The sequence below is a fragment of the Festucalex cinctus genome, chromosome 7, assembly GCF_051991245.1.
Source record: "Festucalex cinctus isolate MCC-2025b chromosome 7, RoL_Fcin_1.0, whole genome shotgun sequence".
In the NCBI taxonomy this organism is placed as follows: Eukaryota; Metazoa; Chordata; class Actinopteri; order Syngnathiformes; family Syngnathidae; genus Festucalex; species Festucalex cinctus.
Genome location: NC_135417.1, coordinates 12,870,642 through 12,885,619, shown reverse-complemented (window position 1 = coordinate 12,885,619; position 14,978 = coordinate 12,870,642). Strand labels below are relative to the sequence as shown.

General features: G+C 41.8%; 1 protein-coding gene across 1 annotated transcript; it reads left to right on the top strand.

The window, feature by feature from the left end:
- Nucleotides 1–11,043: 11,043 nt before the first annotated feature.
- twist1b (twist family bHLH transcription factor 1b) lies at nt 11,044–13,027 on the top strand. The gene is made up of 2 exons (XM_077527942.1): nt 11,044–11,856; nt 12,521–13,027. The coding sequence occupies exon 1, from the start codon at nt 11,306–11,308 to the stop codon at nt 11,828–11,830; it is 525 nt and encodes a 174-aa protein (XP_077384068.1). The 5' UTR covers nt 11,044–11,305; the 3' UTR covers nt 11,831–11,856; nt 12,521–13,027.
- The last annotated feature ends 1,951 nt before the right edge of the window (nt 13,028–14,978 follow it).

Sequence of the window (14,978 nt, the reverse complement as noted above, 5' to 3'; positions counted from 1 at the left end):
ATTTGCCAAGTCGCTAAAAAAAGGACCAACTTTACAGACGGACGACAAGTGACGTCACTCTAAAATACAATTTACTCGAGTATAAAACTACCTAACGCAACCTACGTGACAGTATGCCGCTATCTCCCTGCATGGAATTTTACAGTCAACTACTCAACTGTATGGAATTCTTATGAAATAAGATAAAAAAAAATAAAAAAAAAAATTGCGAGAAGGTAAGTTTGCTGGAGGTCAAAATGAGTTTTGAGGACCAAAATAAAAAAAAAAACAATGTATCAGTGTCCACCATTTTGGTTGTTTACTTCCTCGAACGAGTTCAGGTCAGAAATGGGGAAAACCTCCGACTTCCGACCATCCTCGAATGCAGCATAAGGACTCAGCTTGTGAATGTCACATGACCAAAACCAGAAAACAGGTGAACAGGTGTTGCTTGTTGCGTGAGCCCTGAGCAATTGTGATGTCATTTTCGGTTGACAGCAAGTCGTAAAATGGCCGCCCTCTGAGAAGGATTTTGCTGCTAAATTCATCGTCAACGAGCGCAATATTAATCAGAATACCGTGTTCGCCCTAGTGGAGGAGCAGAGAACATCATATTGTAAATCAATTGTTTACTTGACTTCACATTTAAAAGACTGCAAGTCAAAGAGTTTGGTAAAGTTAACAACTCTAAATGGAGGTAAACAACCTTTCATATTAATTCATGGTTCATTTGCTTTAATTTTAGCATGAGACTTAACCTATAAGACCAACATATTTATAATTAATACATCTAATATTGTAATACATTGGAAGATGACAATGACATATTAAAACCCAATCCCAGTTGTTTATCTCTAAGTGCCCTGCAATTGACTGGCAACAAGTTCAAGGTATAACCCGGCCGCCTCTTGGCTAGCCAAAGCGAGCTGCGATCGATCGCCACATAAAAAGATGATGTGGGCCAGACCGGACCGAACGTTACAGTTGCAACATTAAATCTTTGGAATATCTCATGAACAAACGTCTTGACCATCTCCTCACACTCGACCCAATTGAAGCTTGTGCTTATTGCTTGGAATTATTTGAGTAGACGTGAATGACATCACGTCTTGATGACGTGCCCAGCCGGGTGACGGCGCAACTTCCTCAATGATGAGTGAAAATAAACACAACTCCCATCAGCAAATACACACAAATCTACAATCAGCTGAGTGCTTGGGGGCAAATCTCTCTGAGGATGCGTCCTTGGCTAACTTGTGTCAACCAAGCCTGGCTGAAGGGTTCCTGTTCCAAAAACAACATCGCTGGAGAGGTGGCCCATTGTGTCCTCAGTGAGGAGGAGGAGGAGGAGGAGGAAGAAAAGCTCGCTTCTAACGGACTCAGTGGGGGGGCGGAGGTGAGCAGTGACGAGTTTACAGCTGCAGTTCAGAGACCATCGGCGTGCTTACAACTTTACATCATTTACAATCACGTCTTTCCATGCGTCGTCGGATGTGCTCGTTGCTTCTGAACCCTCGAGCGAATGACAGAACGGGGAAAGATACGATTGCTGGCCATTGAAGTCAGCGGGATCCTCTGCTGTGTTGTTCTTGGCGAGCGATGGGAAAGCCTCCTCCGCCCAGATCACTCCTCAACTCCCGACACCCCACCCCCACATCTCTGCCCATCATCCCCCTCGGACCATATTCATCCTTGTACGCAGCTGGAGCGCTTTGCTTGACCCGCTCACAGTCCTTATGAACAGCAGTTGAGGTGACACACTTCAATGTGCATTCGAATTAGTAGGAAGTACATGTGAAGTACTTGTGGCATACCAAGCTAAAGATGCTCCCTGTTGCGAGATTAACTCGTTTTATGACCAACGTAACTCCATTTACATGAATGTCAAATCATTTTTTTCCCAGTGAAATGCGACCCGTCAGGAAAAGCGGCTAAGAAACTGGATGGAGGATGGAGGGATGGATGGATGGATGGATGGAGGGATGGATGCACATTTTCCAAGTGTTAGCATCTGCTCCTTGCGTGTTTTCATTTTGTATTTGTGTATGATTGGCTTGCAACAAAAAGCGTACAAACCCAAACAAAGATTGCAGGTTAGTCTTTCTTCTTCTTCTTCTTCTTCTTTAAACGTAACAATAATAATTGTAAAAAGGTTAGTTGCTCTAAGGTAACAAATCAAGTGACCTTTTTTTGGTATCTTAGATCAAACATAACATTCATTTATATTCCAGTCAAATCCACAGTGTAGTTGATGCAATCCATTCCATTTTATTTTAAGACCCGTATTGCACAAGGGACTATTTCATCAGCTCCAATAAAAACAAGCCAGTCAAATCAGATGGTTGATTGTGCAGGTCTGCGGACTGTCAACAGGGTGGAAAGTCCCCAACTGCTGCTATTGAGTTTCATGCAGGATATTTTTCATTGAAGGGTGGCAAGACAAAGGTGGGGGAAAAGTGGACTTTCCAGCTCCACTCACAGTCTCCACTGGTTGAAGTGTGTAAAATACTGACTGAACACACAATGGTTCCACTTGCGTTAACATTTTCGTCAGCAGAAATGTAATGAAGTGTAAAATGCAAATTCTCCGGAACTGTACTTCCATAGATTTATTTTTTTTTAGGTATTTGTACTTGATCTGAGTACTAACTTTTCTGACAACCTCGGCCTTCTCAGCTGACATTTGGGCTGCTCAGCTAATTACGAGGACACCAATTGACACTAACAGCCAATTTCACACCGATGGACATTGCGATGAACTCATTTACTCACAGCTATTTTCACTGAATCAACCACCTCCATCCACGGCTGTTTTACTGGATTTGGACTGATTTTGCAAGGCCCATAGAAAAAAACATGGAACCTACCAAAAGAAATATTAGAGTCTCTTCTTTTATCAGGGGGGGAAAAAAAGTATGTTTGTATCTGTTTTCGTTTTTCAGCAATTAGCATTAGAATATAGCTAAGTTAACACTGACAAAAAGAGCTTGTTGCAACATGGCCCTGGCTGATATCTTATACTCTGTTGCCACCTGCTGGCTGTTTTTTTTTGTTTTAATTACTACCATTACTTTAAGCCACCTCTTCATTCAGAAGCTGCATGAAAACATTATGTATGCTCTTACTTACAAAAACAAAAACAAAAAAACATATAAACACGTTTTTGGGACAGAAGGACAAAGTAAAAAGTGTTTTGTTTGGGGGGGTTTTAATAGGTTTTTGGGATTGAATGAGTGAACCAAAGAAATATGATTTGTACTGTTTAGAAAGGCCAAAATCCGGATTCTTACCCCAACCTCAGATCTGTGTGGCAGATGTGCTCATCACTCTTCCACCGTGCCACCTGCAACAAGCATATACAGCTAAAATGTCAACCTATGATCAATAATGATAAAAATACATGATGAAAAGTGGAACATAACTCAGTACACACCGCATTGCCAATATTTAGGCACAAATGATTGAGCCACATCAATTTTGCTTAGCAACAAGAGTCCACGCAAATGCGTTATGTGACCTGGAAAAAGATTAAGGGCGATTCTGTTGATGAATGCGTCTACAAAATGTCTGCTACATAGTCAAAATTTGATTCCAGTTGTGAAGTTGTTCTAATGAGTCAGGGATTATTATTCTGTATTTATAACATTTCCCTTGGACGATGCATTGGAATTCATTTGTGCCCACCAATGACTTAAATATCAAAACAGCGTTGCACAGAACTATTGGGCAATTTGCGACAGATGAATCTGTCAGCCCGTTTCCTTCACACAAATGCAGCACAGCACCTGTTTCGAGCAAGGCTGCGATAAAGCTACTGTAACTCTCCGAGCAGACGTTTTCATAGCGTGGGTCAGCGCGCCGCAGCAGGCCGGGTGAGATGTGTGCGTGCGCGTGCGTGTGGCCTGCTGGATGCCAGCAAGCTTTTATAGACAGCAGAAGGCACGGCTCACTGGTCTCCAGGTTTAACGGCGGACAAGGAGCCAAAAACACGCACGCTAACTTTCCACTTTGAAAATAAAAAGGAAGAAGGGAAAAGTTAGGACGCGATGCAGAGATGCACCGGGATGGGATTTTTTTGTGTGCATGTGCGTTAACTTCCAAGCTGTGAAAACATAAAAAACATGCTGGTTTTGGAGTTTGCCGGTTCTTAGTTGCTAATAAGGTGTCATTGTTCGGTGTGGGGACTGTCCCCGCACATCCCCTCAGATGTACGGTACGACAATCTCACACACGGCAGCCATCTTTGCCTCAGGGAGATTTCCTTCCTTACTCAAATCACATCTTCGAGTGGATGTTTTTTGTAAATCTATGAACTGATATCATTATTGTGACCAGAGAAGGGAAATGAGGCCATTTGAGAGAGCTATTTATCTTCATCCATCCAATTTCTAGACCACTTGTCGTCATTAGGGTGACGGATGAGCTGGAGCCCAGCTGACTTGACTTGGTAAGAAGTCTTGGACTGCTCACCAGTCAATCACACTTAATGGATGCTCAAACACGAGATGGCTGATAAAAGTTCCAGGACTTCTCTGCCACACCTTCATGAAGGATTCTTCCAGAATCCTCTGCAGTTTCGTTATCGTGGCCATTTTGATGTCATCCACACCTTCAAAACGGGTCTTTGGTAAAACTCAAGTCAACTCAACTTTATTTGTAAAGCGCTTTAAGAACAGGCGTTGCTGCATACAAAGTGCTGTACATCAACAAAGTCTTAAGTCTTAAAAAGTCAGTGTCACGGAAAAGGATTTTTGTCAACGTTGGTTCCACTTCAGGCTACCTACGTTTCTTCATATTGGGAAAATGAATCTTTGAATCTGGGCGGTCTCTTCTGATGTCATCAGCTATCAATGCACACTAAAACGATACAAATGTATCATTTTGCAGGTGTGCAACAACTGCCGGCAGGCTTTGCTCAGACCTCCCAGACCACGTGAAATCGTGCTCCAAGCAGGAACGGCAACTTGAAGCCCGATTAGAAGGGGCAACATCAAAGCTCTGCGCTTTAAAGACTTTCTTTTACTGCTTGGTCCAGGAGTCCTGGCTCCTCCGTGTCCAGACAGCTTATAAAGTCTTGTCTTTATCCTCACCTCCCTTTTCAACACCCCAAAATGTCTCTCACTCTCACAGGAGTGCTGTTATCAGAATTTCAAAAACTTCAATCCGATGTCTGGATTTTTCTAGTGACTGGCACATTCTATGCTGCTAATGACAACGCTGTCATCCAGAGCTGTTGCTTGGCCTCGTTAGCACCCTCGGGTGAATTGAGCGCTCCCATCCCTTGAAAGAGTTCTGTCTTTCGTCACGGCGTGCAGCTGATCCATCTTGGCGAGCTGGCATGAGACTCCGCGCAGTCGGCCGCTTTCATGGAGCGAACGCGGATATCGCAGGCAACTGTGGGAGCGTCGTACAAGCGGGGGACTGCGGTTTGTTATTCCAGCAGATATGAGTGGGCCGATAGCGAAACGCTGCCTTCCGAAGCCCCAGCAGAGAAAACAAGGCAGGTCTCTGCGGATCTGGCTCGGATTCAGATCGTATAGTGAGCGAGATCCCGAGTTGCGTCTGCCTCGATGCGACCTCTGGGAGGATGCGCCGTGACGCGTGCTCAAGACCGTCATGAACGCTTAAAAGGCTCACAACAGCCAGGCCGGAGCTCATTGATAAAACGGGCACACGTCACGGTGTCGACTTGCTCTTTTCGTATCTGTGTGCGTCCTTTCCCGACAGCGGGATGAAGGTTGGGTCTTTATTAAAGATCAACACCGGTGGAGTCGTCCTGTGATGACATCATGTAGCTAAGAAGCAGCTGTGTTTTCTCAGAGTCACTTCAGCAGCAAAGAACTGAACTCGGCAGTGCGATCTGCCAAGGACTATAAATATAGTGCGGCCCGAAATACAAGCTCCTATTTTTTTATGCATATACCGTGCAAAATGCCACCACCGCGAGCTTTTTCACCAGTCAATGTGACATAGTAAATAACAGGATGGATGCAGTTAGCAGGACTACAACAACAACATTACAACTCTAAACTATGAAGGGTGGCATTTGACCAAGGAAGTACATAAGATCTGGACTTTCACTCTGTTGTGTCATCAATGGATCAGTCCATGCGCAGAATCATAATGACAAAACCTGTCTGCTTATTATCCTCAATGAACCAGGAAGTATTCTGAAAACTAACATTAACTAACAGTGCATCTGAAACAACTCTGGCTTAAACCTGATGAGTCAACTAGTTGACTATACTACTATGCAGTGACATTTAAAGCTTAAAGTCAACCAATCGCGAATCAGGTTTTTGGGTATATCATCTTCCAATCGGCCAATTTAAAGGACTTTCCACTCGGTGGACTGTAAGACTCTGTGGAGCAGAAAGATTAGCAGGCACGTTGAAAGAAAACAGTCACAGGTGAGCTAACGTTAACTGTAAGTAACGCCACAGAATCAAATTTGATCTCTCCAAGTATTTCTGGAAAGTCGTTTGAATTCCTGCAGGCAGGACCGGAATCCTTTCCTATGTCACAATAACTTTTCCTCTTTGCTCGACCCTTCTGAGGACAAGCACGGTAGAAAATGAATAGAAACTGTTCCTCAAATGCAGGTCATAGGTGCTCGCCAAAGTCAGTACCATGGACAGGGACAGCGCACAGGTAAGTTCACCTTGATTCTAGTACGTCACCTGCAAAACTTAAGCATGTTAAAAACCTTTATACTGACATTCCAGTGGTCATGAACGTAAGAGATTCAAATCGACTTTCGCAACGCAGCCCTAGTCCCGCTTAAACAAGCCTGTGTGTGTTGTTGGTACCTGGAGGTGTTCCTCTTGGAACAATACTTGGCTCTCAGGCCTCCGCAAAGATGTAAATGGATGGTTCGGCTGGTGTTGTGACCTCCGACCCCGACTGCCCCCCCGTTTCCTGAACCAGATGCTGCTCACGTGGACCGGGGCCTTCCCAACCTAAACAAAGTAATCCTCCACTAAACAAGATGGATATTGTATCAGCGCGCCAGTAAATAGCAGAGGTCCTCGCGCACAAAGCTGCCTTCTCTTCTCCATCGGCGACGTCGACTCAACGGGGGGCTCTGATGCACGTATTGTGTCACACATACTGTAACCTGTGATTTACGATGCTTTTTTTTAATGATCCTTTTTAAATCTACATTTGTGGCTTATAACCAAAACATGCCCTCTTGTGGGGGATATAATTAAGAGCATGAGGGGAAAAGTTGGACAATGAAAGCCGGGCTGCATGTGCAATGTGTCAGATTGGGCTCATGAGTTGCATAATGGGACACATTTGATCTCCCTGGGATTAGGTCAGACTATGGAAACATTATTAGCAAACGGCATGTGGGTTGCACACATGGTTGCATAAGAGAATATGTGATTTTTCTGGGGGGGGGGGGGGGGGGTTCTTTTGGTCTGCAGATTGTAAAAAAAAAAACTGAAAATTGGGCTATGTGATAGAGAAGGCAATGTGTCACTCTAAATGTTATGTTTGTGCACGCTTTAAATTTTATGTCATGTTATCTCAAAGAAAAGACAACATATTTTTGATTCACTAAAAATGATTGATTAATAAAGTCTACATTATTATTTTTACGTAATTTTGTCTCATTTGCCCCCTTATTATAATCTAAATTAATAATAATAATAATAATAATAACTAGAGCTGCGAGCAGCTATAAAGGGCCCTCGCAGCCCGGGCCACGTTGGGGTACTTGCACGTTGGGTTACTCACACATTGGGGTACTGGCACATTAGGAGCAAAATTTCTTTGAACATGGCATGATAAACCTTTACATGTGAATTTTTTTTGCCAGGTGTGATGTGTGTGTCAAGCTCAATGGGTTTTGGTGATTGTTAAGATCTGCAAAAATCTGCGTCTTTTTTTATTTTTTGGGAATGAGTTGACCTGATTGGTATTTTTTGCAAAAGTATATATACCCATCATCACTCGTACTCATTGCACGATGTTGCTTTTATTGTCCATAGAGGCTATCAAAAATAAATAAAACAAAATAAAAAAGTAAATATGTTTGGATCGGTCTGATACCAGTGAACATCTTGAGTAGTGGAAAGTAAAAGAATATTATATAATACTTACGAGTTCACAAATTTTCTTCAAAATACCGTAAGTGGGGTTGTTGTTTTTTTTATGCCTCAAGGACTAGGTGGCGCTGTATTTATAACTGAATTTTGTCATAGAGATACCTTCACGCCTTGACTATAAATATACATGTCAACTTTGGGATTTTTTGAAGCATGTACCGGGGAGTTATTAAGCATATCCTTCATTCACGATACTGATTTTAACGTCCATAGAGGCTATCAAAAATAAATAAAACTAAATAAAAAATACGTATGTTTGGATAGGTCTGATGCCAGTGAACATTTTGAGTGATAGAAAGTAAAAGAATATTCATAAATGACTTAGTTATCACACTGAGAATGAGTTTACAATTTTTGTAAAAATACCGTAAGTGGGGTATTTTTTTTTTTTCATGCCTCAAGGGCTAGGCGGCGCTGCATATATAACTGAATATTGTCATAGAGATACCTTCAGGCCTTGACTATAAACATACATGTCAAGTTTGGGATTTTTTGGAGCATGTACCGGGGAGTTATTAAGCATATCCTTTTTCATTGCGAAACACAAATTTTGATGCCCCGCCCTCATCATATAGTAGTTCGAAAAGTCAAGATTTTTCCCCCTGTCATTGGCTCAGGTCTTGACATGGTCCAGGTCAAGTCTTAACTCAGTCGGATGAAACGTGTAGGAGAAGTGGGAAAAAGTATGCCCCCTGTAAATGTGCAAAAATCGTCAAAAATGGGACATTCAAAAATTTGTAGCTTACTTCCTGTTCATTTTAGCAAATGGGTCCAAGAGACTTTTTTGTAGGTCTTGGGCTCCCTCATACACCTAAAAATATTCGTCGTTCTTGCTTAAACGTACAACCGGGGCTGCTTCATTAAAAATTTCTAGGGGACGCTATTGAGTCTTTTTTTTCAAAAATAGCACAATCAACAATAAAATATTGCTCATTGTACCAGGCCAGATGTGTGTGCCAAGTTTCATGAGTTTCTGTGCATGTTTAGACCCTCAAAACTGGCGTTGTTTTCTTTGCGAACAGCGCTTAGCCACGCCCACAGCAATTCGCGAAAACTCACAAACTTTGTGTTGTGACATCATGAAGGCCGAATCCCTCATCTGAGCAAATATGAGGTAGGTCCAGTTAACGTGTTTGGAGAAAAACGTAGAAGAAAATTCGTAAGAAAAAAAAAATGCCACTAGGTGGCGCTATCAGTAAGATGAAATATAAGTCAGTAGATGTCTTTAGGGCTGGACTCTCATCAAATGTGTGAAATTTTGAGAAGATAGGATCATCTCGGTCAAGTTAATGCAGCTTTTATTGTCACGAAAAATCTTCAGACTTTGCGTCACCGTAGTGGCCACGCCCTTTGGCGAAAAGTTACAATATTCGGTGTGGGGCATGATCAACATCTTAAGGCTTTTCTGACCAATTTTCAACTGGATCCCTTCAACGAGCTCAGCACAATAGGTAAAAACGTAAAGTATGACCTTTATTGTTACCACTAGGTGGCGCTATATGTATAACTGAATTTTATCATATAGATGTTTTCAGGCCGTGACTATTACGTTGCCTGAGAAGTTTGAGATTTTTTGTAGCTTGAACATGGGAGTTATTAAGCATTTGCTCTTTCTGGACAAATGAAATTTTAAAGGCAATATTTGATGCCCCGCCCCCATCATATAGTATTTTCGAAAAGGCAAGATATTTTGCCCAGTTGTTCTCTCAGGTCTTGAGATGCTAAATGCCAAGTTTGAAGTCAATTGGATGAAAAATGTTTGCAAAGGGGGAAAAAGCATGACCACAGTGAATGTGCCAAAATAGGCCAAAATTGGACATTCAAAAATTCATAGCTCACTTCCTAGACTTTTTTGTGCGTCTCGGGGTGCTACACGTGCCTGCCAATTTTCGTTGCTCTAGCTCAAACGTGCCGGGCTTGGTTTTTATTTTTCTACGCTAGGGGGCGCTATAGAGTCGCGTTGTTATGACGACTTCATAATATCAAATTTTTCGCCGGGCCTGAGGAGTGTGCAAAGTTTGGTGAGTTTTCGTAAATGTTTAGGTACCCAAAATCGCGATCGTTTGCGGAGAATAAAGAAGAATAAAGAAGAAGAATAAAGAAGAAGAATAAAGAAGAAGAAGAAGAAGAAGAAGAAGAAGAAGAAGAATTCGAACGAAAAACAATAGGGACCTGGCAGCGGTCGCTGCTCGGGCCCTAATAATAATAATAATAATAAAAGTATAGGAAAATGCGATTGGCTGGCAACCAGTCCAGGGTGTCCCCCGCCTACTGCCCAGAGCCAGCTGAGGAGTAAGTGGACAAGAAATGGATGGATAGAAAAAATAAAGGGTGATTTGATTCAAGTTTTAATGTTATAATACAGTATGCTGTACAATACTGCGGTTGAAGTGTGGAGAACTATTTTGGCTACCTTGTTTAGCAGCATGAAAGGGTCAAAATATTAGAAAAACTGACAGATCGAAGAGAATTGGTTAATTATAGAGCTACAACATAGTTAGCTCGATATCTAGCTAGCAAGATATCTAGCTAGCTAGACAGACAGACCGATAGATAGATAGACTATTGTCTTTGTGATGGCAGAAAGTTTTCAAGAGATCATTAGATTAATTAAAAATAATACAGATACACGATATTGCAAAATACAACCACAATGGATAACATACTGTTATTTAATGATCTTTTTAGAACATGACTGTTCAAACTGAGTGAGTACTCCAATCTTCGTAATGGCGCAATCTTTATACAGTGTGCAATCGGTCACTGATAATAGTTTTACACCATTGCAAAATATTTAAACTCATAATTGTAAGTTCTGTAACACTCATCGCATTCTGTAATCAGTCATAATATGCGATTGTAATATTTATTCCATGGCAAGAGATTTTTTTTTTCCCCCCCTACTATGATGTAATGATAGAGCGCCGTTATCTGGGTTTCTTTTGTCAAAAGATGGGCCACACCTCTCGTGACGTCTTTCGCCTTCTCGTCCAATCGCGTGCCTCCCCAAAATGTTTTCAGCCTATAAGATGAGGCCAACTTTCTCAAGTGTCAGAAAAGTCTTGTCCTCCTGAAGGCCCATCGATGGACGATACCTCGGCGTCTTCGAACTGCAGCGACCGACAGGTGGACTAACCCGAGGACTTGATGACAGGGAGGTAATATTTGGACTCTTTTAGAGGGGGCGCGCTATTTCCGTGTGGCGAGTGGAGATGTCCGAGGAAAATTTGGGGGAAGAGTCGAGCAGCTCCCCGGTCTCCCCTGTGGACAGCCTGAGCAACAGCGAGGGGGAGGCGGACGCGCAACCCAAAAGAAGCGCGAGGAAGCGGAGGCCCAGCAGGAAACTCGCCGCCGCCGAAGACTCGGACAGCCCGCCCGCGGCGGGGGGCAAGCGGGGCAAAAAGTCCAGCAGCAGCGGCAGCAGCCCGCAGTCGCTCGAGGAGCTCCAGAGCCAGCGAGTCATGGCCAACGTGAGGGAGCGTCAGAGGACTCAGTCGCTCAACGAGGCGTTCGCGGCCCTGCGCAAGATCATCCCCACGCTGCCCTCGGACAAGCTGAGCAAAATACAGACGCTCAAACTGGCCGCCAGGTACATCGACTTCCTGTGCCAGGTGCTGCAGAGCGACGAGCTGGACGCCAAAATGTCCAGCTGCAGCTACGTGGCCCACGAAAGGCTCAGCTACGCCTTCTCCGTGTGGAGGATGGAGGGCGCCTGGTCCATGTCCACATCTCACTAGCACCCGGACGGCTCGAGCCCAACATGGTAGGTTAGGGCCACTGTGTTATTGAAATACATTTAGACAGTATTGTCATATCGTATCATGCACTTTTTTTTTCTAGGTTAGACAGTAAAATACATCGATTTTATCAACTAAAATGCATGCATGATTATTTTTGTTTAACACAGAAATAATATATAATTGTGACATGCTAAAATGCATGCATGCATGCATGCTTATATTTTGTTTTAAAGTTCAACAGAAATATCATTTCGACACGCTAAAATGCATGCTTGTTTGTTTTTATGCAAATAATGCATCGTGCATATTATCACATTCTCCACCTCAAAAATGCATGATTCAAATTGTTTGGTTACCAGCTAATTGATAATGATAGTTTGTTTGTTTTTCAGCCAAGTATTTTAACGTTTTTTTCCAACTAACATGTGAAATATCTTTTTTTTTTTTTTTTAAATGCAATTAATTATACTCCAACATGGGTTATGCATGCAGCTAAACTGCATGATGTAATGTCAAATATTATTTTAATTCCGATACATGTTTATGAGATCAAGTTAATGCATGATGCAAATTGTTAACTATATTTTGTCCATAAATGCACGTCTTAATGTGTTACATGCAGAAAAATAAAACTATCAACTGATTGCAGTGACATCCAAAAACGATATTGTTTGTGACCCTGCACAGGTGACTGCTGATTCTAAACTTTTCACATTCTGACGGGACATATCTGGAGTCCAATGCTGGATACATGAGATCACTATTTAAAGCAAAGACCACGGAGGTGCTGCAGGGGATTTTTTTGTTTTTGCAGCCCCCCTCACACCCCCACTCTGATGACGTATGTACATGTTGTTGACGACGAATGTTGAATATATCACGGCTGATGCCTGTTAAGTAGAGTTGCTTTGACTACACGTATTGGGACTTATTTCTGCCACAGTGGAGCAAGGCAGTGTGAGTGTGTGCGTGCGTGCATGTATGTGTGTGTTCTCTACTGGTGGTGTAGCCCACATTAAGGCTGTTTTTGTGGATCAAACCTGTGCAAAAAATATTTTCAGAAAACATTTATTTATTTATTGGTATTACATTTAGGAATACATCCTGTGTCGGAAATATAAATACATTCCTATTTTTATTATCACTTTTGTAAATGTTTGTATTTTTTTTTTTTTTTTGCAATAAAGAAAAACGAAAATATTTTTGTCTTCATTCTTCTTTGCTCATATTCGAATTAGCGTTCGATGGCACACGTGAGAAACCACAAAGACAAAAGCAGATTCGTTCAAATACTACCTAAAAAAAAAAAAAGTTAAAAAATATGTATATAGGAAATTAATTCAACTGAAAAAGTGTGAATTACAAAATGCACTGAGAATACATAAACAAAATCCAAATTTAAAATGACACTATAGTGTTTACGTGCACATTAAAGTTATGTCTGTACCACACTTATCATAAATTAATAAAAGCTGGAGGACTGGTGTCCTGGTAGTGTTTTTATTTATTATAGTTGTTTTTTTCCCCCACAGAGCTCGTGTTGTAAACAACCAATGTTGCGTTAACGTGGTTAGCTAAATCTAGTATCCGCAATATCGCAGGTGCACTTTTTTTGACGCTCTAATACTGTAAATAATTATTAAATGATGACTACTGTCTCAACAAAACGTGGCTGCAAAAAATAACTGATTATTTTATCTCTAAAACATAAATATTTGACTTGAATCAACCCATGTGATTAAACGCGACTTCCGGTGTCCTGATGCGTGCTGTCATCGCATTGTGAAACGTTTAGGTGACGTGGGAAAGTTTCTCTCACTGTCCAAAACGAAAGCCGTGACCGTTTGAAGGTGTGTAATTGGCCTTCGAGGCATGTATGGAATTCCCAGATGTCTATGAAATTTAAGGAGGCCGCGAAGGTAGCGTGCAGGACGAAGGGGGCCACTCTCACTGTTTGCGTGGGTGGGGAGGGGGGGGGGGGCTCCACAAACCCACAAACACGTCTACAGGCCCCATATGTACGTTTACGTTTCATAATAATCGTCTAACATCCCTATTTAATTGAACGCATCACACTAGTGTCGAAGTTGAACTTAGGCCACGTTAAAAACACGTTCTTCCCTGGATGAAACAACCTGAAATATGTTTCCCCTTTTCATAGGAGAGCAGTTGCCAATTGAGGCACACAGAATGAAACCTATTTAGAACAGATGTTAGTCTTTTTTTTTTTTTTTTTTTGGAAGGAAAAAGTCACGTGAAATGAGCAGATGTTCAGAGTGTGGTGCAGAAGCTCACACAGCGCATTGCGTCGCAGTGCACGGACGGAGAGAACCCGCACGACACGCCGAACTGGAGCCGAACCGAGCCGAGCCGACATCACGCTTATCGGCCACAGACGTCCATGAAATGGATTTTATCCCAATGATCGCGTGAGCTTTTGGGAAGTGGACCTGCATGGGCTCATCTGCACGCCAGAAAAGAAAAAAAAAAAAGAAAAAAAAAAAGGTATGGGAATCAAAACGTGTTGTTTTGTAAATGGATTGCAAAGAAACGGCATATGCTTGCCTTATTTCTTATTTCTATATTAGACGAAACATGAATTATGCCACGTGTGTAAAAATCAGGGGAGTTTCTCTGAAGAGGTCAACACGAACCCATTCCAAATTTTGTGTGCGTGTGCGCGCGCGTATGAGAATTTTCATGCAGCTGTTTGTGGAGGGAAACTAAAACCAGGCTCACTGGTGTCAGTATCTAATTAACAGCCATTCATTTCACTTGATTCTATTACTGTACAAGACTCCAAAATGGAAATTGACCAAGACATTAACTTTGTACAGCTTCTGGGAAAACAAACATAATATTATGTAACGTTGATACCAGTGCTAACAGCATTAATAGACGCAAAATGAATAATTATTTTCCAGTTGTTAAAAATATTTTTCAAATAGTCCCTCAATTATATGCATCAAAATGTTAATGTAAGAGTCTGTCCAGGTACTTTTGTATGAAATATGTCATTTTAAATAACTTCACTTGTTTCTTTGGTTACTTCTAATTTGTGACCAATCAGTTTTAATGAGCTAATTATTGTCCTCCTTCCTGTTCTTGTGTAAGTAAAATGTAATCAAACATTTACTTAGTAATT

What these genes read in the sequence shown, in the direction of transcription:
- twist1b (XM_077527942.1), top strand. Translation starts at nt 11,306, where the DNA reads ATGTCCGAGGAAAATTTGGGGGAAGAGTCGAGCAGCTCCCCGGTCTCC.